The sequence below is a fragment of the Oenanthe melanoleuca genome, unplaced genomic scaffold (assembly GCF_029582105.1).
Source record: "Oenanthe melanoleuca isolate GR-GAL-2019-014 unplaced genomic scaffold, OMel1.0 S080, whole genome shotgun sequence".
Lineage (NCBI taxonomy): Eukaryota > Metazoa > Chordata > Aves > Passeriformes > Muscicapidae > Oenanthe > Oenanthe melanoleuca.
This window is the reverse complement of record NW_026612729.1, coordinates 33,087-60,288: the sequence shown is the minus strand read 5'-3', so window position 1 is coordinate 60,288 and position 27,202 is coordinate 33,087. Positions and strand designations below refer to the sequence as shown.

General features: G+C 48.7%; 1 protein-coding gene across 1 annotated transcript; it reads left to right on the top strand.

Moving 5' to 3' along the window:
* Positions 1-5,250: 5,250 nt before the first annotated feature.
* Positions 5,251-27,202, top strand: EPHX2 (epoxide hydrolase 2). Its single transcript, XM_056515793.1, has 19 exons — positions 5,251-5,410; positions 9,710-9,794; positions 11,566-11,725; positions 14,609-14,799; positions 15,583-15,705; positions 16,021-16,095; positions 17,132-17,227; positions 17,339-17,417; positions 19,080-19,114; positions 19,213-19,239; positions 20,251-20,336; positions 20,418-20,529; positions 20,617-20,691; positions 21,550-21,595; positions 22,531-22,633; positions 22,775-22,844; positions 24,037-24,117; positions 25,320-25,378; positions 26,523-27,202. Exons 1-19 carry the CDS (start codon positions 5,310-5,312, stop codon positions 26,605-26,607), a joined length of 1,689 nt encoding a protein of 562 aa, XP_056371768.1. The 5' UTR covers positions 5,251-5,309; the 3' UTR covers positions 26,608-27,202.

Below are 27,202 nucleotides of genomic sequence, written 5' to 3'. Positions count from 1 at the left end.
ATTCCCTGAAAAAAATTCCTGCCCCTCTGAGTTTTTCCAGTGTTTTTCCAAGGTTTTTCCAGGGTTTTTCCTTGATCCTGCATCTTTCTCCATTCTCTGAAAAAATTCCTCCCTCTCAGAGCTTTTCCAAGGCTTTTCCAGGGTTTTTCCAAGGTTTTTCCTTGGCTTTTCCTGCCCTCTGCATCCCTCTCCACCCCCTGATAAAATTCCTCCTCTCGGAGATTTTCCAGGGTTTTTCCAAGGTTTTTCCAAGGTTTTGCCAGGGTTTTTCCTGGTTTCCCAAATCCCTCTCCATTCCCTGAAAAAATTCCTCCCTCTCACGGCCTATCCATGATTTTCCCAAGGTTTTTCCTTGATCCTGCATCCCTCTCCATTCCCTGAAAAAAATTTCTCCCTCCCACAGCTTTTCCAAGGTTTTTCCAAGGTGTTTCCAGGTTTTTTTCCGAGATTTTTCCAGGGTTTTCCCTGGCTTCCACACCCCTCTCCGTTCCCTGCAAAACTCCTGCCCCTCTGAGTGTTTCTGGGCTTTTTCCAAGGTTTTTCCAGGTTTTTTCCAAGGTTTTTCCAGGGTTTTTCCTTGATCCTGCATCCCTCTCCATTCCCTAAGAAAATTCCTCCCTCTCGGAGCTTTTCCAAGCTTTTTCCAGATTTTTCCTGGGTTTTTCCAGGGTTTTTCCTGCCCTCTGCATCCCTCTCCATTCCCTGAAAAAAAAATTCCTGCCCCTCTGAGTTTTTCCAAGGTTTTTCCAAGGTTTTTCCTTGATCTTGCATCCCTCTAAATTCCCTGCAAAAAATCCTCTCCCTCAAAGCTTTTCCAAGGCTTTTCCAGGGTTTTTCCAAGGTTTTTCCTTGGCTTTTCCTGCCTCTGCATCCCTCTCCATTCCCTGAAAAAAAAAAATCTTGCCCCTCTGAGTTTTTCCAGTGTTTTTCCAAGGTTTTTCCAGGGTTTTTCCTTGATCCTGCATTCCTTTCCATTCCCTGAAAAAATTCCTCCCTCTCAGAGCTTTTTCAAGGCTTTTCCAGCGTTTTTCCAAGGTTTTTCCAAGGTTTTTCCTTGGCTTTTCCTGCCCTCTGCGTCCCTCTCCATTCCCTGAAAAAATCCCACCCTCCCGGAGCTTTTCCAGGGCTTTTCCAAGGTTTTTCCAGCAGGATCAGCAGCGCTGGCAGATCCCAACCCTCCTTCCTGACCATTCCCGCATCCCAAGGAATTCCCGGCTGGATTTTTCCCAACCTCCCCGAGCTGGATTTTAATCCTGGAAAACGCCGTTCCCGCTTTCCCGAGCACTTTTCCCGGAGCGCTGGATCCTGGAAAAGCTCCCGGCATCAATCAGGGAAACGGAGATGGATTTTTTTTTTTAAAAATCGGGAATTTCTGGCACGAGGGATTTTCGGGAATTTTTAACCGGCAACTTCCAGCGGAGCTGGGAAAGTTTCCCTCTCCCGAACAGCAGGAATTCCCGGAAAATCCCAGTTTTTCCTTTTCCCGCCCCGCTGGAATCTAAGGGATCTCCTTACCTGCTGCCGGGAGAGATTCCCGAGCGGAACATTCCCGCTGGAAAAGCGGGATAACGGAGGGATCGGGATGCGGCTCCCGCGGAGCGCTCCCGGGAAAAAAAAAAATCTGGGATGGGGAAAAGGGAGGGATCGGCTCCGGGCGGGCGGTGACGACAGGAACGGGGGAGGAGGGAAAATCCTGGAAAATCTGGGAAGGACGGGGGGAAGGAGGGAGGGGAAGGATCGGGAATTGCTGGGGAAGGATGGAATTGCCGGGAATTTTTGGGGAATGGGATGGGGAGAGGGAATGGAGGGTTTGGAATTTTGTGAGGATGAGGAAGGAATTCGGGAATGAGGGAGGGGAAGGATCGGGAATTGCTGGGAATTTTTTGGGAATGGGATGGGAGAGGGAAAAGAGGATTTGGGATTTTTTTAGGATGAGGATGAGGATGAGGAGGGAATTATGGAATGAGGGACGGGGAGGATCGGGAAGAGCTGGGAAAGGATGGAATTGCTGGAATTCTGGGAATGGGATGGGGAGAAAGAAAAGAGGGATTGGGAATTTTGGATGAGGATGAGGAGGGAATTATGGAATGAGGGAGAGGAAGGATCAGGAATTACTGATAAAGGATGGAATTGCCGGGAATTTTTTGGGAATGGGATGGGAGAGGGAAGAGGGGTTGGGAATTCTGGATGAGGAGGGAATTATGGAATGAGGGATGGGAAGGATCGGGAATTACTGAGATTTTTTTGGGAAGAGACCAAGAATGGGATGGGAGAGGGAAAAGAGGATTTGGAATTTTGTATGGATGAGGATGAGGGGGGAAATTATGGAATGAGGGATGGGAAGGATCGGGAAGAGCTGGGAAGGATGGAATTGCCGGGAATTTTTGGGAATGGGATGGGAAGAAGGAAAAGAGGGTTGGGAATTCTGGAGGAGGAGGGGATTTTAGGGAAGGACCTGGAGCAGGGAATGGGAGGTTTGGATCCAAGGGAACATCCCAAAGCTCCAAAGCCTCGGAATTTCGGGAATGTTTGCCCCAGGAACTCCAGGGATTGGGAATTTCTCCTGGAAAAATCAGGATGGGAGGGATGGAATTGTGCCCTCCATGTTTGTCCCAACGAAACTCGGGAAAAATGGGAATGTTGGAGGACTTTGGGGAGGTGGGGATGGGAATATTTTGGGATTGGGAAAGGATTTTCCCACTGGGAGAAACCGAGGGAATGGGGACAGGGATGGGAACCGGGATTTTTTTGGGAATGCGATGGAATTTTGGGACAGGTATGTGGACAGGAATAATTTGGGAATTTGAGGGAATTTTCCCACTGGAGGACATTGAAGGGATGAGAACCAGGAATTTTTGGGGAATTAGAGGGAATTTTCCCAGTGGGAGACACCAAGGAAACGGGACAGGAATATTTTGGGAATGGGATGAGGACAGGGATGGGGATGGGAATATTTTGGGAATCAGAGAAAATTTTCCCACTGGAGGACATTGAAGGGATGGGAACAGGGAATTTTGGGAATGGGAGGGAATTTTCCCACTGGGAGACACCAAGGGAATGGGAACAGGGATGGGAAACGGGATTTTTTGGGAATTAGAGGGAATTATCCCATTGGGACACTCAGGGATCAGGGGCAGGAATATTTTGGGAGTTAGGGAGAATTTTCCCACTGGAGGACATTGAAGGGATGGGAACCGGGAATTTTTGGGGAATTTTGGGGAATTTTTGGGGAATATTTTTGGGGAATTTTTGGGGAATTTTTGGGGAATTTTGGGGAATTTTTGGGAATTTTCCCACTTGGAACACTCAGGGATCACGGACAGGGATATTTTGGGAAAGGGAAAGGATTTTCCCACTGGGAGACACCAAGGAGACCGGACAGGAATATTTTGGGAATGAGATGAGAACAGGGATGGGAACCGGGATTTTTTGGGAATTTTCGGGAATTCTCCCACTTGGAAAACTCGGGGATCAGGGACAGGAATATTTTGGGAATGGGAGGGAATTTTCCCACTGGAGAACATTGAATTCCCATCAGGAACTTCACCCTCATCCCTCCCACCGAGGAAAATCGGGAATGCAATTCCCAACTCCCCGAGGGAACATTCCCAAGGATTTGTTCCCTTGGAAAACGGAGGAAGAGATCCAGACCCCTGGAATTCCCAACATCTGTGGATGTCCAATTCCATGAAATCCCAAACTTTTTTTTGGGATTTGGGGCTGCGCCTGCATCCCTGGAAAAGTCGGGAGGCACCCACGGAATTGGATGATTCCCGAATTCCCTCCCCAAACCATTCCCGAATTCCAGGATTTTTAAATCCTCTGCCGCATTCCCTGTTTTTCCAAATTCTGGGAATTTCTGGATGCTCCAGGAAATCCACCCAAAGGAAAATTCCGGAGGGGGAAAAAAAAAAATGATCTGGGAAAGACGGGAGAGGAATTATCCAGGAAAAACCAAACATCCAACAGGAATTTTCCAGGGATTTTCCCGGAAAGGTGGGAAAAGCTGCTGGATCCGTCTGGATTCCATGGGATCCGGAGAAATGTGGGAAATGTGGGAAATGTGGGATATTTGGGATATTTGGGATATTTGGGATATTTGGGAAGGATTTTCCGGCGGGTTTTCCCTCAGGATGGGAAGAGCCCCGGGAATCTTTATTGGCTGCTGGAATTTTGTCCCTTCCAGCTTTGGATGCCAAAGGAAAATTCCAGGAGAATTCCAGGAGAATTCCAGAATTCCAGGAGAATTCCAGAATTCCAGGACAACTCCAGGAGAATTCTGGGAGAATTCCAGGAGAATTCAGGTGTGTGACATCACTGGGGGTTGTGTGACATCATCAGGAACGTGACATCATCATAATCATCATGGGAGTGACGTCATCGGGTGTGTGATGTCATCGGGTGTGTGCCGTATTGAGTGTGTGACATCATCGCGTGGGTGTGACATCACAGCACGTGTGACGTCACAGCTGAGATGATGTCACACCGGCAATGGCATCACAAAGCTGTGACGTCATCGATGACACCCCAGGCGACGTGACGTCACACACACAGGGTGACGACATCCACAATGATGTCACGTGTGCCATGACGTCACAACATGTGAGACATGTGACGTCACAACCACAACGACATCATGTGTGGTGACATCGCATCCACGCCTGTTATGATGTCACACACATGGTGACGTCACGCCTGGGATGCCCCCCCCCCCCCATCCCCCACTGGTGACACCCCAAAATCCCAGGGTGATGCCCAAAAATCCCACTGGGACCCCCCCCAAAAAATCCCCCCTAAAATCCCCCAAAATCCCACTGAGATCACCCCAAAATCCTCCTGGAACGCCCCTAAACCGCGCCCAAAAATCCCCCTAAAATCCCCCAAAATCCCACTGAGGTCACCCCAAAATCCCATCGTGATCCCCAAAAATCCCACTGGGACCCCCCAAAAAATCCCCCCAAATCCCCCAAAAACCACCCGAAATTCCCCTGGCACCCCAAAATCCCCCTTTGACCTCCCCAAAATCCCGTTTAACCCCCAAAATTCCCCCTTGAACTCCCCTAAGACCCCCCAAAATCCCACCGGGACCCCCCCACAAACCCCTCTCCCCTTCCCGGTGTCTTCAATTTGCGGGAAAATCCCGGGATTTTGGGCAAACCGGGAATGGGGCGGGGCCAGGACCCCATGGGGGCGTGGTTCGGTTCAGGGGGCGTGGTCTAGTTGAGGGGGCGTGGCCTGGGGAGGGAGCGTGGCCTAATCTGGGCCAAAGGGCGAGGCCGCGGGTTCGAGTCCCGGCTCCGGCAGCGGCCATGGCGCGGCGGGCGGTGCTCTTCGACCTCGGCGGGGTTTTGTTCGGGCCGGGCCTGCAGCACTTCCTGGGCTCCTGCGAGCAGGAATGGGCCTTGCCCAGGTTTGGCACGGCTCGCTTTGGCACGGTTTGATTTGGCACGGTTTGCGTTTTGGGGCGGTTTGTTTGGGCTCGGCCGAAACGCGCCCGCCCGCGCCTCAATCCGCGGCCGCTCTGCCCGAGTGCCACAGAAACAAAGCGGGAATTTTGTGTTTGGCGGCGCCGCCCGCGCGGGGTTTTGCGCTTCGGGAATTTGGGATTTTTAGGGTGGGGAATTGGCGGAGAAAAAAAAAAAGGGAGGAATTTTTCTGGAATTTGGGATCCCCGAGTGGGATTTGAGATGGGGAAATCCTGCTGGATATGGGGCGCTGGGAAGGGCTGGGTAACAATTCCCAGCCTGGAATTTTCTAGGGAATGTTGGCAGAGGAGTTTAATTAATAATTGATCCAATTAAATAATCAGTAAGCGCGTTCCCAAAACATTGGGATAACGATTTATCAAAAAAAAAAATTCATTCCCAAAAAAATTGGGATAATGCATTGGGGTTTGGGATTTGGGGTTTGGGATTTGGGATTCGGGGTTTTGGATCAGGGATTTGGGGTTCATTTGGGATTTTGGATCAGAGGTTTGGGATCTGGGGTTCATCTGGGATTTTGGATCGGAGATTTCGGGTTCATTTGGATTTTGGATCGGGGATTTGGGGTTTGGGATTTTGGGATTGGGATTGGGATTAATCGGCCAAAACGCGCCCGCCCGCGCCCCAATCCACGACCGCTCTGCCCGAGTCCCACAGAAACAAAGCGGGAATTTTGTGTTTGGCGGCGCCGCCCGCGCGGGATTTTGCGCTTCGGAAATTTGGGATTTTTAGGGTGGGGAATTGGCGGGGAAAAAAAAATCTGGGAATGATTTTTTTGGAATTTACGATCCCGGAGTGGGATTTGCGATGAGGAAATCCTGCTGGATATGGGGAAATTCCTGGGTAAAGGTGACGGGGCAGGGTTTAAAACAATTCCCAGCCTGGAATTCTTTAGGGAATATTGTCAGAAAAACTTAATTAATATTTAATCCAATTAATTTTCACCACCTTTTCTCTCTGCGCGCGCGGTTATCAGCGATTTATCTAACTGCAGTTATTTGCTTCGTGCGATTTTCACAACTTCCTTGATTTTTTGTGGCGATAAAACCGCAAGTTCCTGATTTTTTATGCGAGCAGACTTAGGCACGAGTTCTCTTAAGCAAGAGTTTATCTTAGACAAGCCTGACCGCGGTCGCGCTTGGGCAAGCCGGGCTTAAATTTCTCTAATTTTTGGCTCCCTGCCTTATTCGACTTTGTTAAAATTGATTTTTGTAATTATTGCAAGCGTTTATTCCACTCGTTGTGGAGAATTCCCGTGGTTTTGTTTCTGCTCTAGGCACGTTCCCCAAAAAAAAAAAAAAAAATGGGATAATGAATTATCCCCCAAAAAATGGGATAAAGAATTCTCCCCAAAAAAAGGGCAATGAAGCTCTAAAAAATTGGGATAATTAATTCACCCAAAAAAAATTTGTATAATGAATTCTTCCCAAAAAATGGAGTAAGGAATTCTCCAACCCAAAAAATGGGGCAATGAATTCTCCGAGAAAATTGGGATAAGGGATTTTCCTAAAAAAATGAAATAATGAATCTCTAAAAAATTTGGATAAAGAATTCTCAAAAAAAACCCCAAAAAACCAACAAACAAATGAGATAAGGAATTCTCAGAAAAAAATGGGATAATGAATTCTCCCAGAAAATTGGGATAATGAATTCACCAAAAAAAAAAAAAAAAAGGGGATTCATTATCCCCAAAAAATTGAGATAGTGAATTGGGGTTTGGGATTTGAGGTCTGGGATTTGGGATCACGGATTTGGGACCCGGGGTTCATTTGGGATTTTGGATTTGGGGTTTGGGATTTAGGGTCTGGAGTTTAGGATTTGGGGTTTGGGATTTTGGATCAGAGATTTTTGGCTCTGGGGTTCATTTGGGATTCCGGATTTGGGATTTAGGGTCTGAGGTTTGGGGGTTGGGGTTCCTTTGGGATTTGGGATCAGGAATTTGGGATCTGGAGCTCATTTTGGATTTGGGGTTTGGAGTTTGGGATCTGGGGTTCATTTGGGATTTGGGATTTGGATCAGGGATTTGGGGTCTGGAGTTGATTTGGGACCTGGAACTCATTTGGGATTTGGGGTTTAGGGTTTCAGGTTTGGGATTTTCGATCAGGGAGTTGGGATCTGGGGTTCATTTGGGATTTGGGGCGTGGGATTTAGGATTTTGGATTTGGGGTTTGGAATTTGGCGATTTGGGATTTGGGATTTTGGATCAGGGATTTGGGATCTGAAGCTCATTTGGGATTTGGGGTTTGTGGTTTGGGATTTTGGGTTCGAGGTTTGGGGTTTGGGATTATCCGGGTTTGGCACGGCCAAAACGCGCCCGCCCGCGCCTCAATCCGCGGCCGCTCTGCCCGAGTCCCACAGAAACAAAGCGGGAATTTTGTGTTTGGCGGCGCCGCCCGCGCGGGATTTTGCGCTTCGGAAATTTGGGATTTTTAGGGTCGGGAATTGGCGGGGGGAAAAAAAATTGGGAATTTTTTTTTTTTTTCTGGAATTTAGGATCCCCGAGTGGGATCTGGGATGGGGAAATCCTGCTCGATATGGGGCGATGGAAAGGGCTGGGAAACAATTCCCAGCCTGGAATTCTCTAGGGAATGTTGGCAGAGGAACTTAATTAAAAATTAATCAAATCAATGAATTATTAAGCACGTTCCCCAAAAATTGGGATAGTGAATAAAAAAAAAATTGGATTATTAATTAACTGGGATAATGAATTATCAAAAAAAAAAAAAGTTTGGGATCAAGAATTCCCAAAAAATTGGGATAATAAATTGGGATTTGGGATTTAGGATTTAAGGTTTGGGGATTTGGGATCTGGGGTTCATTTGGGATTTTGGATCAGGGGCTTGGGATTTGGGGTTTGGGATAACGAATTCCCTAAAAACTTGGGATAATAAATTGGGATTTGGGATTTGGGGTTTGGGGTTTGGGATTTTGGGATTTTGGGATTTTGGGATTTTGGATCAGGGGTTTGGGATTTGGGATCTGGGATTTGGAGTCTGGGATTAAGTATTTGGGGTTTGGGATCTGGGATTTAGGGGTTGGGGGTTTGGGATTCAGGATTCAGGATTTGGGATCTGGGATTTGGAGTCTGGGATTAAGTATTTGGGGTTTGGGATCTGGGATTAGGGGTTGGGGGTTTGGGATTTAGGATTCAGGATTTGGGATCTGGGGTTTGGAATTTGGGATTGGGATGAGATTTAGGATTTAAGATTTGAGATTTGGGATCGGGAGTTTGGGATCTGGGGTTGATTTCAGACTTGGGATTTAGGATTTAGGATTTGAGACTGAGATTTCCCCACACCCCGTTTTCCCATCAGGAATTTCCTGCGGATTTTGGGTCAGGAATTTGGGATTTTGGATCAGGGATTTGGGATTTGGCGCTCGGGATCTCCCCACTCCGCGTTTTTCCCCCAGGAATTTCTTGCAGATTTTGGATCAGGAATTTGGGATTTAGGCTTTGGGATTTGGGATTTTGGATGAGGAATTTGGGATTTTGGGATCAGGGATTCGGGATTTGGTAGTCGGGATCTCCCCACACCCGTTTTCCCATCAGGAATTTCCTGCAGATTTTGGATCAGGAATTTGGGATTTGGGATTTAGGATTTGGGATCTGGGATTTCAGATTTGGGACTGGGATCTCCCTACACCCCCCGTTTTCCCGTCAGGAATTTCCTGCAGATTTTGGATCAGGGATCAGGGATTTGGGATCAGGGATTTGGGATTTGGCGCTCGGGATCTCCCCACCCCGCGTTTTCCCGCCAGGAATTTCCTGCGGATTTTGGATCAGGAATTTGGGATCAGGAATTTGGGATTTAGGCTTTGGGATTTTGGATGAGGACTTTGGGATTTTGGGATCAGGGATTCGGGATTTGGTAGTCGGGATCTCCCCACACCCGTTTTCCCATCAGGAATTTCCTGCAGATTTTGGATCAGGAATTTGGGATTTGGGATTTAGGATTTGGGATCTGGGATTTGAGATTTGGGACTGGGATCTCCCTACACCCCCCGTTTTCCCATCAGGAATTTCCTGCAGATTTTGGATCAGGAATGTGGGATTTGGGATTTGGGATCAGGGATTTGGGATTTGGCACTCGGGATCTCCCTACACCCCCTCATTTTCCCATCAGGAATTTCCTGCAGATTTTGGATCAGGGTATTTGGGATCAGGGATTTGGGATTTGGGATCAGGGATTTGGGATTTGGGATCTCCCCACCCCGCGTTTTCCCAGGAATTTCCTGCGGGATGTGCTGTTTGCCGGCGGATCCCAGAGCCCGCACTCCCGAGTCATGAGCGGCCAAATCACCCTCAGCCAGGTGCGGAATTTGGGGATTTTTTGGGAATTTCTCCTTGGGATGGGATTTTTGGGATCGGGATCCAGGACGGGATTTTTTGGGAACGAGGTTATTCCAGGAAAAGGGAATTTATTCGGGATAAATCCCGCCTGGAATTTCATCCACGCTGCCGGAAAATCAGAAATATTCCAAGGAGAGGGGAGGAAAATTCCCAGGATTCCGGGATTTGGGGAACGATTCCTGGATTTCAGGGCTTTTCCAGCCGGGAATTTTCTGGATTCACTGGATTTTTCCAACCGGGATTTTTCCCATTTTCTGTGGCTTTTCCAACCCCGAATTTGGGGTGATCCAACCAGGATTTCTCCCGGATTCTGAATCTTTTCCAAGTGGGAATTTTCGGGATTCCAAATCTTTTCCAAACTGAAATTTCCCGAATTTTGGGGTTTTTTCCAGTCGGGAATTTCCTGGATTCCAGGGCTTTTCCAATTGGGAATTTCCTGGATTCCAGGGCTTTTCCAACCAGGATTTCTCCCAGATTCTGAAGCTTTTTCCATCTGGGAATTTCCCAGATTCCGGGGTTTTTCCAATTGGGATTTCTCCTGGATTCTGGGGTTTTTCCAACTGGCATTTCTCTCAGATTCCAAGGTTTTTTCTAGTGGAAATTTCCTTTTCCAAGGCTTTTCCAACTGGGAATTTCCCAAATTTCAAAGCTTTTCCAGCCAGGAATTTCCTGGATTCCAGAGTTTTTCCAATCAGGAATTTGCTGGATTTTGAGGCTTTTCTAACCAAAAATTTGTTGGATTCCGAGGTTTTCCAACTGGCATTTTCCCCAGATTCCGGGGTTTTTCCAACCAGGAATTTTCCATATTCTGAATCTTTTCCAACCGGGAATTTCCTGGATTCCAAATATTTTCTAACCAGGATTTCTCCCAGATTCCAGGGCTTTTCCAACTGGGAATTTCCCAGGTTCTGAGGCTTTTTCCGACTCGGAATTTCCTGGATTCCACTGCTTTTCCAACCAGGAATTTTCCCAGATTCTGTGGCTTTTCCAATCAGGAATTTCCCGGATTCTGAATGTTTTCCTACCAGGATTTCTCTTGGTTTCCGAGGTTTTTCCAGCCAGGAATTTCCTGGATTCCAGGGCTTTTCCAGCTGTGAATTTTCCCAAATTCTGGGCCTTTTCCAACCAGGAATTTCTCCTGGATTCCAAATAATATCCAGCCGGGAATTTCCTGGATTCTGGGCCTTTTCCAACCGGGAATTTTCCAGATTTGGAATCTTTTCCAACCGGGATTTTCCCAGATTCCAAATATTTTCCAGCCAGGATTTCTCCCAGATTCCAGGGCTTTTCCAACTGTGAATTTTCCCAGATTCTGGGGCTTTTCCAACCAGGAATTTCTCCTGAATTCCAAATCTTTTCCAACTGGGAATTTCCTGCATTCTGGGGCTTTTACAACTGGGAATTTTCCAGATTTGGAATCTTTTCCAACGGGAATTTCATGGATTCCATGACTTTTCTAGCCAGGATTTCTCCCAGATTCCAGGGCTTTTCCAGCTGTGAATTTTCCCTGATTCTGGGCCTTTTCCAACCAGGAATTTCTCCTGAATTCCAAATCTTTTCCAACTGGGAATTTCCTGCATTCTGGGGCTTTTCCAACTGGGAATTTCCCAGATTCCAAATATTTTCCAACCAGTATTTCTCCAAGATTCCAGGGCTTTTCCAACTGGGAATCTCCCAGATTCTGAATCTTTTCCAACTGGGATTTCTCCCGCATTCCGGTTTTTTTTCCAGCTGTTTTCGGAGATGGACGAGGGCTGCCGGCGCCGCGCCGATTCCTTGGGAATCGCCGTTCCCAGCGGATTTTCCGCGGCTCGGCCCTTCCAGGACCTGCAGGCCCAGGGCAGGGTCAACGTGCAGGTGCTGCGGGCGGCCGGGATCCTGCGCCGGAATGGTGGGTCTGGAATGCCGGGAATGTCGGGAATGTCGGGAATGCCGGGATGGGGAACGGGAGAGGTCCCAGGGAGGTGCCACCACCAGGTCCTGGCTGGTCACAGGACAGGGTCAGGGTTGGTGCCACCACCAGGTCCTGGTTGGTTCCGGTGCCAAGTTCTGGTTGGTTCCGGTGCCAGGTTCTGGTTGGTCACACCACAAGGTCCTGGTTGGTCACAGCACCAGGTCCTGGTTGGTTCCGGTACCAGGTTCTGGGTGGTCACAGGACCAGGTCCTGGTTGGTTCTGGTGCCAGGTTCTGGGTGGTTCCACCATGGAGCTGGGGGTGGTTCCAGGTCCTGGTTAGTCACACCACAAGGTCCTGGTTGGTCACACCATGAGGTCCTGGTTGGTTCCATCATTAGGTCCTGGTTGGTCACAGCACCGGGTCCTGGTTGGTTCCGGTACCAGGTTCTGGGTGGTCACAGCACCAGGTCCTGGTTGATCACAGCACCGGGTCCTGGTTGGTTCCAGTACCAGGTCCTAGCTGGTCACAGCACCGGGTCCTGGTGGGTCCCACCATGGAACTGGGGGTGGTTCCAGAGCCAGGTCCTGGTTGGTTCTGGTGCCAGATTCTGGGTGGTTCCACCATGAAGCAGCACCAGGTCCTGGTTGGTCACAGCACCGGGTCCTGGTGGGTCCCACCACGGAACTGGGGTTGGTTCCAGTGCCAGGTTCTGGGTGGTTCCACCACTGGGTCTTGTTTGGTCACAGCACCAGGTCCTGGTTGGTCTCGAGATGGGGTCTGGGGTTGGTTCCATCATTGGGTCCTGGTTGGTTCCAGTACCAAGTCCCAGTGGGTCCCAGAACAGGATCAGGGTTGTTTCCACCATTGGGTCCTGGTTGATTCCGCCACAAGGTCCTGGTCATTCCCACCATGAGATCCTAGGTCATTCCCAGTATGAGATCCTGGTCGATCCCACCATGGGATCCTGGTTTATCCCACCACAAGGTCCTGGTTGATTCCCACCATGGGGATCTGATCCCACCATGAGAATCCCTGGTTGATCCCACCACGAGATCCTGGTCATTCCCACCATGAGGATTCCAGGTTGATTCCCACCATGAGGATCCCTGGTTGATCCCACCAGAAGATCCTGGTTGATCCTACCACAAGGATCATGATCATTCCCACCACAAGATCCTGGTTGATCCTACCATGAGGTTCTGGTCATTCCCAGTATGAGATCCTGGTGATTCCCGCCATGGGGATCTGATCCCAGCGCAAGGATCCCTGGTTGATCTCACCACAGGGATCCTGGTGATTCACCCCATGAGATCCTGGTCATTCCCACCATGAGGATCCCAGGCTGATTCCCACCATGAGATCCTGGGTCATTCCCAGTAGAGATCCTGGTTGATTCCCACCATGAGGATCCCTGGGCCATTCCCACCATGAGGATCCTGGTTGATCCCAGTGCAAGGATCCCTGGTTGATCCCACCATGAGGATCCCTGGGTCATTCCCACCATGGGGATCCTGGTCGATCCCACCATGGGATCCTGGTTGATTCCCACCATGGGGATCTGATCCCACCATGAGGATCCCTGGTTGATCCCACCATGAGATCCTGGTCATTCCCACCATGAGGATTCCAGGTTGATTCCCACCATGAGATCCTAGGTCATTCCCAGTATGAGATCCTGGTCGATCCCACCATGGGATCCTGGTTGATCCCGCCACAAGGTCCTGGTCTTTCCCACCATGGGGATCTGATCCCAGCGCAAGAATCCCTGGTTGGTCCCATCACAAGATCCTGGTTGGTCCCACCATGAGGGTCCCATTTTGATTCCCACCATGAGATCCTGGTTGATCCCACCACAAGGATCCTGGGTCATTCCCACCATGAGGTCCTGGTGATTCCCACCATAAGGATCCCAGGTTGATTCCTACCATGAGATCTTGAGTTATTCCCAGTATGAGATCCTGGTCGATCCAACCATGGGATCCTGGTTCATTCCCATCACAAGGTCCTGGTTGATCTCACCATGAGGATCCCTGGTTGATCCCATCACAAGATCCTGGTTGAACCCACCATGAGGATCCTGAGTCATTCCCACCATGAGGATCTCTGGTTGATTCCCACCACAAATCCTGGTTGATTCCCACCACAAGGATCCCTGGTTGATCCCACCATGAGGATCCCTGGGTAATTCCCACCATGAGGATCCTGGTTGATCCCACCATGAGATCCTGGCGATTCCCACCATGGGGATCTGATCCCAGTGCAAGGATCCCTGGTTGATCTCACCACGAGGATCCCTGGTTGATCCCATCACAAGATCCTGGTTGATCCCACCAGAAGATCCTGGTTGATCCCACCGCAAGGATCCTGATCATTCCCACCGCAAGATCCTGGTTGATCCTACCATGAGGTTCTGGTCATTCCCAGTATGAGATCCTGGTGATTCCCACCATGGGGACCTGATCCCACCAGAAAATCCTGGTTGATCCTACCACAAGATCCGGGGTCATTCCCAGTAGAGATCCTGGTTGATCCACCAGAAGGATCCTGATCATTCCCACCACAAGATCCTGGTTGATCCTACCATGAGGTTCTGGTCATTCCCAGTATGAGATCCTGGTGATTCCCACCACCAGATCCCTCTTGGTCCATCCCATCTCCACCCTCAGCACCTCCACATTCCCAACCTCCACCCTCAATCCCACCAGGAGCATCCCCCAAAACTCCAGACTCCTGCTGCCCATCCCTTGATTCCCAGAATTCCTCAAACCCCAGAAAACCCCGGGATGAGAACATCCCCCAAAAAAACATCCCACGGGAACAACGAGGATAAGAACAGAAATCCAGAAGATCTGGAATGAGAATTCCCAACTTTTCCCAGGATTCAGGACCTGCATCCTGACCAACAACTGGGTGGACGACAGCCCCGGGCGGTTCCTCACGGCCGCGCTCCTGGCGCGGCTCCGGAGCCACTTCGACCTGGTGCTGGAATCCTGCCGGATCGGGATCGCCAAACCGGATCCCGGGATCTACTCCTACGCCCTGGAGGCGCTGCGGGCCCAGCCGCAGGAGGTGCCGCGATTCCCGGAAAAAAAAAAATCCGGGAATGGGGGATTTTTCCATCCTGGAAATTGTTAGGCGTTGCTGGGGTTGGAAGTTTCAGGAGATGCCGCGATCCCGAAAAAAAAAATCGGGAATGGGGGATTTTTCGGGCTCCCAAATCCTTGGTTGAGTTGTTGGGTGTTCCCAGGATTAGGAAGCCCCAGGAGGTGCCACAATCCTGAAAAAAAAAATCCAGGAATAGGGGACTTTCCAATCCCCAATTCCTTGGTTGAATCCTTGGATATTCCTGGGAATGTGAAGCCCCAGGAGGTGCCACAATCCTTAAAAAAAAAATCCGGGAATGGGGGATTTTCCAATCCCACAAATCCTTGGTTGAATTGTTGGTTGTTCCTGGGAATTTGAAGGAAATTCCAAAATCCCCAAAAAGCTGAGAATGGAGGATTTTCCAGATTCCCAAATCCATGGATGTTCCCAGGATTAGGAAGCTTCAGGAGATGTCACAGTTCCCAAAAAAATTCTGGGATTTTCCATCCCATAAATCTTTGGGTTTTCCGGGGGATTTGAAGCTTCAGGAGATGCCAAAATCCCAAAAATCCAAGAACGGAATCCTTGGAAAACAAAGCATGGAATGTTTCCTCCAATCCCACAAATCCTTGGTTGAATCCTTGGATATTCCCGGGTATGCGAAGCCACAGGAAATGCCACAATCCCAAAAAAACCCACCAAAACTGGGAATGGGGGATTTCCCAGCCATTGGATCCGAGCCTTGGCTGTTCCCGGGGATTTTTCCAGGTGATTTTCCTGGATGACCTCGGGGAGAACCTGAAGCCGGCGCGGGAGCTGGGAATGGCCACGATCCTTTTCCGGGATACGGAATCCGGCCTCCGGGAGCTGCAGGAGCTCTCTGGGGTCCAGGTATGGAAAAATGGCCTGGAATTCCCGGAATTCCAGGGAATTTGTCCCTTCCCATGGGAAAGGGCGGGAATGAAAAGCTGGAAGTACATCCCAAATCCAGAGCGATCCAGAATTCCGTGATTCCCTGATTTTTCTGGGCTCCCAAATCGTTGGGTGTTGCTGGGGATTTGAAGCTCCAGGAGATGCCAAAATCCCCAAAAAAATCTGGGATTGGGGGATTTGGGAGTGATGGGATACAGCTCCTGGCTGATCCCATGGGATCCAGGTGGAATATTCCACGGAATTCCATGGAATTCCGTGCTCCTCATCCCGCAGCTCCTGACGGAGGAGGAGCCGCTGCCGACGCCGTGCGCTCCGTCCGAGGTCACGCACGGATACGTCTCCATCCGGGTACGGAATTCCTCGGGAATGTGCTGGGATCTGGGAATGTGTGGAATTCCAGGGTTGGATCTGGGAATGGGTGGGAATCTGGGATTGGATCTGGGAATGGGTGGGATTTCGGGATTGGATCGGGGAATGGGTGGAATTTCGGGATTGGATCTGGGATTGGATCGGGGAATGGGTGGAATTTTGGGATTGAATCTGGGATTGGATCTGGGAATGGGCAAGATTCTGGAATTGGATGTACCAGGATTCAGGAATGGGTGGGATTTCCAGGATCGGATCTGGGAATGTGTGGGATTCCAGGCCGGGATCTGGGAATGAGTGGGATTCTGGGATTGGATCTGGGAATGGGTGGGATTCCAGGCTGGAATGTGTCAGGATCTCGGAATGGGTGGAACTCTGGGATTTGATCTGGGAATGAGGGAGATTCCTGGATTTGTTCTGGGAATGGATGAGATTCCAGGCTGGGATCTGGGAATGGGCAGGATTTTGGGATTGGTTGTGCCGGTATCTGGGAATGTGTTGAATTCCAGGATTGGATCTGGGAATGGGTGGGATTCTGGGATTGGATGTTTTGGGATCTGAGGATGGAATGCGGAGCTGCTTCAACCTTTGGGAATTCTCTGGGCATTCCAGGAGCTCTGGAATGTCGGGATGGAGTGGGTGGTAGGTTCTGGAATTCCAGGCTGGATGGGATGGTGGGGTCTGGAATTCCTGATGGTGCTGATCTCCAAATTTCCAAGTGTTGAGCTCCAGAATTCTGGGTGTTGATCTCTGGAATTCCAAGTGCTCATCTCTGGAATTCCAGGCCAGCAAGGCCGATGGGCTCTGGAATTCCAAGTTTTGAGGTCCACAATTCCGAGTACTGATCTCTGGACTCCCAAGTGCTGAGCTCCAGAATTCCAAGTACTGATCTCTGGAATTCCAGGTGCTGAGCTCTGGAATTCCGGTCTGGAGATTCCGATGTGCTCTGGAATTGTCTCTGCCGATTCCTGCTGGATCCATGAGGAATTCCTGATTTTATTTTTTTTTTCTTTTCCAGCCGGGAGTGCGGCTGCACTTTGTGGAGCTGGGCCAGGGCCCCGTGATCTGCCTGTGCCACGGATTCCCGGAATCCTGGCTCTCCTGGCGCTTCCAGGTGACGGAAAAACGCCGGGATTTGGGAATTCCTGAGGTTTTCCCCTGGGAATTCTGGGATCTAGGGGGATCTGGGCACCTTTTGGAATTGGCTGCTCTCCCTCGATCCCAGATCCCGGCGTTGGCCAGTGCCGGATTCCGGGTGATCGCGCTGGAAATGAAGGGATACGGAGAATCCACGGCTCCGCCCGGTGAGCTGGGAATTCTGGGATGGGCTGGGAATTCCGGGATGGGCTGGGAATTCTGGGATGGACTGGGAATTCCAGGATGGACTGGGAATTCCGGGATGGGCTGGGAATTCCGGGATGGGCTGGGAATTCTGGGATGGACTGGGAATTCCGGGATGGGCTGGGAATTCCGGGATGGGCTGGGAATTCCAGGATGGACTGGGAATTCCAGGATGGGCTTGGAGGAGAGGGATGTGGGAATCTGCTCCAGAGTTTTGTGGTCGTGGGGAAAAATTGTGGAAAAAAAATATGGGAAAAGATTATAGGGAAAAAAAGGAATCATCGGGGGAAAATCGTGGAAATTATGGGGAAAAAATTATGGGGAAAAAATTATGGGGAAAAAATCATGAAAAAAAATATGGAGAGGAAATGATGGGAAAAAACCGCGGGAAAAATAATTACGGGGGAAAATAATTATGGGGGAAAATAATGGGAGAAAAATTAAAGGAAAAAATTATAGGAAAAAATAATGGGAAAAATCATGGAAAAAATGGGGGAAAATAATGGAAAAAAAGAATCATGGGAAGAAAAATCATGGAAAAAAAGTCATGGGGAAAAAAACATGGAAAAAAAATTATGGAAAACAAAATCATGGAAAAGAAAATCACGGGAAATGAAGGGACATGGAGAGTCCATGGCTCCGCCTGGTGACCTGGGAATTCTGGAATGGGCTGGGAATTCTGGGATGGGCTTGGAGGAGAGGGATGTGGGAATCTGCTCTGGAATTTTGTGGTGGTGGGGAAAAAACTGTGGAAAAAAATTATGGGAAAAGATTATAGGAAAAAAAGAAGAGTCATCGGGGAAAAATCATGGAAAGGAAATGATGGGGAAAAATCATGGGAAAAAATAATGGAAAAATACCATGGAAAAGAAAATAATGTGAAAAAAAACACAGATAAAAGAGATAATGGGGAAAAAAAATCATGGAAACAATAATGGAACGAAATTATGGAAAGAAAAAAAAGGGAAAAAATAATAAAGGGAAAAATAGAATAACGGGGGAAAAATAATGGGAAAAATTGGGGGGAAATAATGGAAAAAGAAATCACTGAAAAAAATTATGGGAAAAAATCATAGGGAAAAAATCATGGGTAAAAAAATTGGGAAAAAATAATGAAAACGAAAAAAACATGAAAAAGAACATGGGAAAAATCACGGGGAAAAAAATGGAAAAAAATCATTAAAAAATAATGGAAAAAAATAATGGGAAAAAAATCACAGATAAAAGGCATCATGAAAAATAAATGGAAAAAAACGTGGAAAAAATCATGGAAAGAAAAATAAAAAACATGGAAAAAAATCATGGCAAAAAAAGGGAAAAAATTGTGGGGAAAAAAAAAACAAAAAAGGAAAAAATGGGGAAGAAATAATCACGGGTTAAAAACGGGGGAAAAGTAATGGGAAGAAAAATCACGGGGGAAAAATGATTGGAAACAAGAGGGGAAAATGGGAAAGAATCATGAAAAAAATCATTGGAAAAAATAAAAAACATGGAAAGAAAAAATAATGGGAAAAACAAAATAATGGGAAAAACAAAATAATGGGAAAAATAATGGGGAAAAAGTAACGGAAAAGGAAAAAAATCACAGGAAAAATAATCATGGGAAAATAAAAATTTCCCTGCAGATATCACGGAATATTCCCAGGAGCAGATCTGCAAGGTGAGGAATTGTTGGGAATTTGGGAATTCTGGGAATTTTGGGAATTCTGGAAGGGCTGATCCCAACGGGATCTGAGCTCTTCCCTCATCCTTTTCCAGGATTTTGTGACTTTCTTGGATAAACTGGTGAGGACTCCTGGATGGATCTGGATTTCTGGGGAAAAATGGGATTTTTCCCATTCCTGGGATGTCCCAGCTCCAAAAATTCTTGGAATGGCAAATGGGGGAAAAAAGAGGGAAATGGGAAGAAATTTTCCAAAAAATTGGAAAATGAGGGGGGGAAAGAACAGGGAGAAAAAAAGGAAAAATTAGGGGGGAAAAGGGGGGGAAACAAGAAGGAAAAGGAGAAAAAAATGGGAAAAACAAGGAGAAAAAAAATGAGGAAAAAAACAGAAGAAAAGGGGAGAAAATGAGGAGGGAGAATGCGAGAAAAATGAGAAAAGCAAACAAAAAAAAAAAAAGGAGAAAAAAACTGAAGAAAAGGGGAGGAAATGAGAGTGGAAATTAGGAAAAAAGGGGGAAAACAAGGGGGAAAAGGAGAGGAAAATGGGAAAAAGGAGGGGACAATGGGAAAAATAAGGGGGAAAAAGGAGAGAAAAAGGAGAAAAGGAAAAAAGGAGGGGAAAACAAAAGGAAAAAAGGGGGAAAAACAAGGAAAAATGGAGGGGAAACCGAAAAAGGGGGAAGAAGGGGAAAAGGAGGAAAACGAGGGGGGGAATGGGCAAAAAAGGGAAAAAAAGGAGGAAAAAACAGACGGGGGAAATGAGGGGGGAGATGGGGAAATGGGGGGGAAATGGAGGAAAAAAGGGAAATACCAGGGAAAAAAAGGGAGAATCTGAGAAAAAAAAAAGGGAGGGAAAAAGAAGAATAAAAAACAGAAAAAAGGGGGAAATGAGGGGGAAATGGAGGAAAAAGGGAGGGGAAAAAATTAGAAGAAAAGGAGAAAAATAAGGGGAAAAAAAGAGGGAAAAGTGGAAAAAAAGGAGAGAAAAATGGGGGGGAAAGGAGGGAAAATGGTAAAAACGAGGGAAAAAATGAGGAAAAAGCCAGAAAAAAAGTCGGGAAAAGGGGAAATAAAAAATGTGGAAAAGCAAGAATGCGGAGGGGGATCCAATCCCCACGTTCCCTTTTCCCCAGGGAATCCCCCAGGTTGTCCTGGTTGGCCACGACTGGGGCGGAGCCGTGGCCTGGAACGTGGCGCTGTTCTATCCCGAGAGGCTCCGGTGAGTCCTGGAAAATCCCGGAAAATTCTGGAAAATCCCAAAAAAAATCCCGACCTGATCCCGAATTTGTGGAATTCCCAGAGCCGTGGCCTCGCTGAACACTCCGTACCGGCCGGCCGATCCCGACAAGGATATCATGGAAAAATTGGCATCTAATCCCGCTTTTGATTATCAGTTTTATTTCCAGGAGCCGGTGAGAATTCCCGGATTTTTCCCGATATTTTTTTTTTTCCTGGGATTTTTTTTTTTCTGGGATTTTCAGAGCCTGATTTTTCCGTAGGGAGTGGCAGAAGCGGAGCTGGAAAAAGACATTGGAAGGACCCTGAAGATCCTGATCCGCTCCACGAGCCCGGAGGTGATTCCAGGATTTGGGATCGGGATTTGGGATTGGGATTGGGATCCCAAAAGAATGGAAAATTCTTGGAGCGTCCCGAATTTTTCCTGGGACTCCTGGCTCTGTTCTCTACAGTTCCCAAATCCCTTGGGGTGCAGGAATTGCTGGGAATGCTGGATCCCGAATTCTTGAGAAGGACTGGATCCCAAATTCCTGGGAAAGGCTGGATCCTGAATTCTTTGGAAAGCCAGATCCCGCATTCCTGGGAAGGGCTGGATACCAAATTCATGGGAAGGGATGGATCCCAAATTCCTGGGAGTTGCTGGATCCCGAATTTCTGGGAAGGGCTGGATCCTGAATTCCCAGAAATTATGGATTCCAAATTTCTGGGAAGGGCTGGATCCGAAATTCCTGAGAAGGGCTGAATCTCAAATTCCCAGGAGTGGTGGATTCCAAATTCCTGGGAAGGGCTGGATCCTGAATTCCTGGGAAAGCCAGATCCCAAATTCCTGGGAATTCCTGGATCCCAAATTCCATGGAAGGTCTGGATCCCAAATTTCCAGGAATGATGGATTCCAAATTCCTGGGAAGGGCTGGATCCTAAATTCCCAGGAATGATGGATTCCAAATTTCCGGGAAGGGCCGGATCCGAAATTCCTGAGAAGGGACGGATCTCAAATTTCTGGGAATGGTGGATCCCAAATTCCCGGGAATGGTGGATCCCAAATTCCCAGGAATGGTGGATCTTGAATTCCCGGGAAGGGCTGGATCCCAAATTCTTGGGAATGCCAGATCCCGAATTCCTGGGAAGGGCTGGATCCCAAATTCCTGGGAATGCTGGATCCCTGTGGATCTGTCGCTCATTCCCTGTTCCCACAGGATCGCCTTCCCGTCAGCTTCAGCTCCCAAAAAGTCCGGGAGAGAGGTGGGGAATTCTGGGAATGGGGGGGATCTCTTGGGATTTGGGGGATCCTTTGGGATTTGGGGGATCCCTTGTGATTTGAGGATGGGGGATCCTGTGGGATTGGGGGATGGGGAGGTGCCCTGGGATTGGGGGATCCTGTGGGATTTGGGGAATGGTGGAATCATGGGAATGGGGGATCCCTTGGGATTTGGGGGATGGGGGAATCCTGGGAATAGGGAATCCCCTGGCAATGGGGTGGTTCCCTTGGGATTTGGGGAATGGGGGGATCTGGGAATGGGGGGATCCTGTGGGACTGGGAGAATGGGGAATCCTGGAAATGGGAAATCCCCAGGGAATGGAGGGATCCCTTGGGATTTGGGGGATGGAGGGGACAGGGAATGGAGGGATCCTGTGGAATTTGTGGAATTCTGAGGGGGGGCTCTGAAGGTTGGGGGGGATCCTGTGGGATTTGGGGGATCCCAAAATATTTCTGAAGGGAATTTTGAACTGAGATCCAGAGGGATTTGGGGGATCCTATGGGATTCCGGGAATGCTGAGGGGGGTCCTGAAGTTTGGGGGGGGTCCTGAGGGATTTGGGGAATCCCAAAGGATTTCTGCAGGGGGGTGTTGATGGATTTTGGGGAGATCCCGAGGGATTTGGAGGATCCTGAGGGATTTGGGAATGGGGGAATCGTGTGGGATTTGTGGAATTCTGAAGGGGGTCCTGAAGGATGGGGGGAGGATCCTGAGGAATTCTGGGGAAGATCCTGTGGGATCCCAAAGAATTTCTGAAGGGGGATCTGGAGGGGTTTAGGGAGAATCCTGAGGGATTTTGGGAATGCAAAGAGGGGCTCTGAGGGATAGGGGGATCCCGTGGGATTTGGGGGATCCCGAGGGATTTGGGATCCCAAGGGGGGGTCGGGGGGAACATTCCAGGTGGGATCCTCTCCTTCCAGGGGGGCTCCTGGTGGGATTTCCAGAAGACATCCCTGGGAGCCGCCTCCTGCCGCTTCCCGAGCTGGAATATTACATCCAGCAATTCCAGAAATCGGGATTCAGGTGGGATCCGGGATCTCCCCCAAATCCCATCCTGATCCTCCAGGATTCCCCTGGAAATCCAAAGGGGATTTCCCAGGGAAGGTGATCCCAAAATGGGGGTGGGAATTCCTGGAATTCCTGGCACATTCCTGCTTTTCCCAGGGGTCCTCTGAACTGGTACCGGAACCTGAGAGCCAACTGGAAATGGGCCCTGAGCGCCAGGGACAGGAAGGTGGGAACTGATCCCGATCCCAATCCATGATCCCAATCCTGATCCTCATTCCCATCCACATCCCATATCCCAGCTGTGATCCCAATCTCGATCTTAATCCCCATCCTCATCCCAATACTGATTCTGATCCCCATCCCAATCCCTATCCCAATCCACACCCTGATCCTTGATCCCAATCCCCTTCCCAATCCAAATCCTCATCCCTATCCCCCTTCCCTATCCTCCATCCCAATCCCGATGTCCATCCCCATCCAGATCCCCATCCCAATCCCCATCCCAATCCCCATCCCAATCCCCATCCCAATCCTGTTCCTGATCCTGGTCCCAATCCCAACCCCCATCCTGACCCCCAATCCCATCCCAATCCAATCCCCATCCTGATCCCAATCTCTGATCCCCAGTCCCATCCCAATCCCATCCAAATTCTATCCCCATCCCCATTCCGATCTCTGATCCTGATAGCAATGCCCATCCCAATTCCGATCCAAATCCCAATCTTGATCCCAGTCTTGATCCCAATCCCATCCCAATCCCCATCCTAATCCCAATCTCCATCCTGATCCCCATCACAATTCCGATCCCCATCCCAGTTCCGATCCTGATCCCGATCCCAATCCCCAATAGTGATCCTGACTCAAATCCCAATCCCAGTCCCCAATCCCAATCCCAACCCCCACCCCAATCCCTGATCCCCAACCCATTCCAGAGGCTCCGGGGCCCCAAATCCTCTCTGGATCCCCCCTGGATCCCCCAAATCCCATTTGTCCACTCTGGATCCCTCCAAATTTCCTCTGGATTCCCCAAATCCTCTCTGGATCCCCTCTGGATCCCCCAAATCCCATTTTTCCTGTCTGGATCCCCTCCATTCCCTCTGGATCACCCCAAATTTCCTCTGGATTCCCCAAATCCTCTCTGGATCCCCTCTGGATCCCCCAAATCCCATTTGTCCACTCTGGATCCCTCCAAATTTCCTCTGGATTCCCCAAATCCTCTCTGGATCCCCTCTGGATCCCCCAAATCCCATTTTTCCTGTCTGGATCCCCTCCATTCCCTCTGGATCACCCCAAATTTCCTCTGGATTCCCCAAATCCTCTCTGGATCCCCAGATCCCCTCAGGATCCCCTCTGGATTCCCCAAATCCCATTTTTCCCCCCTGCATCCCCTCGGGATCCCCCAAATTCCCTCCGGGCAGATCCTGATCCCGGCGCTGATGGTGACGGCCGGGAAGGATCCGGTGCTGCATCCCATCCTCAGCAAGGGCATGGAGAGCTGGGTGAGAGCCCGGGGAAATCCCGGAAAAATCCGGGAATTCTGGGGAAAATCTGGGAAAAATCCGGGAGTTCTGGGAAAAATCCGGGAATTCTGGGAAAATCTGGGAATTCTGGGGGAAATCTGAGAAAAATCTGGGAGTTCTGGGGGAAATCCCAGAGAAATGCAGGAATTCTGGGAAAACCTGGGAATTCTGGGAAAATCTGGGGAAAATCTGGGGAAAATCCGGGGAAAATCCAGGGAAAAATCTGGGAGTTCTGGGGAAAATCTAGGAATTCTGGGAAAATCTGGGAGAAATCTGGGAATTCTGGGGGAAATCCAGTAAAAATACGGGAATTCTGGGAAAACCTGGGAATTCGGGGAAGATCTGGGGAAAATATGGGAATTCTAGGAAAATCTGGGAAAAATCTGGGAGTTCTGGGGGAAACCCAGTAATTCTGGGAAAATCTGTAAGAAATCTGGGAGAAATCTGGGAGTTGGTGGAGAATCCAGGGAAAAATCTGGGATTTCTGGGGAAAATCTGAGAATTCTGGGAAAATCTGGGAGAAATCTGGGAATTCTGGGAGAAATCCAGGTAAAATCTGTGTTTTCTAGGAAAATCTGGGAATTCTGGGAAAATCTGGGGAAAATGTGGGAATTCTGGGAAAATATGGGGAAAATCTGAGAATTCTGGGAAAATCTGGGAGAAATTTAGGAATTCTGGGAAAAATCCAGGAAAAATCTGGGATTTCTGGGAAAATCCAGGAAAATTTGCAAAATGTGGGAATTCTGGAAAAATTTGGGGGAAATCTTGGAAAAGTCCAGGAGTTCTGGAAAAATCCAAGAAAAATCCAGGATTTCTGGGAAAATATTGGAAGGTGGGAGAAGTCTGGAAATCTCTGTTCCCACAAGAGGAGTGGGAATGGAAGGAAAAGTTGGGAATTCTGTGGGAAAAATCTGGGAATTTCTGTTTCTACAAGAGGGATGAGATGGGAGGGGAAATTGGGAATGCCTTGGAAAAGTGGGAAAATCTGGGAATTTCTATGAGGGAGGTGGGAATGGAAGGAAAATTTGGGAATTCTGTGGGAAAAATCTGGGAATTTCTGATCCCATGAGAGTGGCGGGATGGAAGGAAAATTTGGGAATGCTTGAAAAAGTGGGAATGAAAGGAAATCTGGGAATGCTCCCGGCCCAATCCAGCCCCTTTTCCGTCCCCTCCTTCCCAAGATCCCGCAGCTGCACCGGGAGAACCTCCAGGAATGCGGGCACTGGACACAGCTGGAGAGGTGGGAATTCCCAGAGCCCGGAAAACCGGGATCCCAAACATTCCCAGGAATTCCAGACCCCAAACACGCCCCGGAATTCCAGATCCCACATTCCCCCTGAAAACCAGGATGTTCCTCCCCACATTCCTGGGAATTCTGGGTCCCACATTCCTGGGAATTCTTCAATTCCAGCTCCATCCTTTTCCCTGAAAATTGGGATCCCAAACATTCCCAGGAATTCCAGTCCCACATTCCCAGGAATTCCAGATCCCACATTCCCAGGAATTCCAGTCCCACATTCCCAGGAATTCCAGTCCCACATTCCCCCTGAAATCCAGGATCTTCCTCCCCCCATTCCTGGGAATTCTTCAATTCCAGTTCCAACCTTTTCACCGAAAACCAGGATTCCAAATATTCCCTGGGAATTCCAGATCCCACATTCCCAGGAATTCCGGCTCCAATCCCAGCTCCATCCCTTTCCCTGAAAACTGGGATCCTAAATATTCCGGGGAGTTCCGGTTCCCACGTTCCCTCCTGAAAATCGGGGTCTTCCCCCATTCCTGGAAATTCCAGTCCCACATTCCCAGGAATTCAAGTTCCCAATTTCCCAGGAATTCCAGATCCCACATTCCCTCCTGAAAAACGAGATCTTCTGTCCCAACATTCCTAGGAATTTCAGCTCCAATCCCAGCTCCGTCCCTTTCCCTGAAAACTGGGATCCCAAACATTCCCTGGGAATTCCAGTTCCCACATTCCCAGGAATTCTGGATCCCAAGTTCTGGGAATTCCATCTCCCACATTCCTGGGAATTCCAGCTGCAATTCCACCTCCATCCCTTTCCCTGAAAACCAGGATCTCCCAGACATTCATGGGAATTCTGGATCCCTCCTGAAAACCGGGATCTCCAAAATTCCTGGGAATTCTGGGCCCCACATTCCCAGGAATTCCAGTTCCCACATTCCCTGGAATTCCAGCTCCAATCCCATCTCCATCCCTTCCTCTGAAAACCAGGATCCCAACTATTCCCGGGAATTCCGGGCCCTCATTCCTGGGAATTCCAGATCCCACATCTTCCCCCCAAAAAACCAGGATCTTCAACCCCCCCATTCCTGGAAATTCCAGTTCCCCCATTCCAGGAATTCCCGGGAATTCTCTCTCTCCTCAGGCCGGCCGAGGTGAACCGGATCCTGCTGGAATGGCTGGAAAAGCTCCCCCCGGATCCTCCTTTTCCCGGGAATTCCAAGCTTTGAGCGGGAATTTTTCCCCTGGGAATTCCCCTCCGGCTTGGATTTGGACCTTTCCAGAGGAATTTTTCCCTTTGGAATTTTTCCCGCCTTAAAGCCTCGGAGTGGGAATTTTTTCCAGGATGGAAATCTGGGAAAAACTCCCAGAAGAATTCTGGGATTTTTGTTGTTGTTGTTGTTGTGGGAATTTTTTTGGGAATTGGGAAGAGAGGTTGGATCCCATTCCAGGGGTTCTTCCTGGAGGATCCAGGAAGTTTTCATGGATTCATTAATAATTAATAACAATTAATTAGCAATAAATTAGCAATTTTCTAATGAATACTAATAATTAATAAATAACAATAGCAATTAATAATAATTAATAATCAGTAAATGATGATTAATAATTAAAAATGAATAATCAGTAATTAATCATTAATTCTCTTCCTAAGTGGAAAAATAAAATCCCAGCTTTTCCCAGCAATTCCCTTTTCCCTGAAATCCTTGGGAAGCCACCCCTCCCCCCAGAGCCTGCAGCTGCCTTTTCCAAAGAATTCCCAAAAAATTCCCCAAGAATTCCCGAAAATTTTCCCAAAGAATTCACAGTAATTCCCGAAGAATT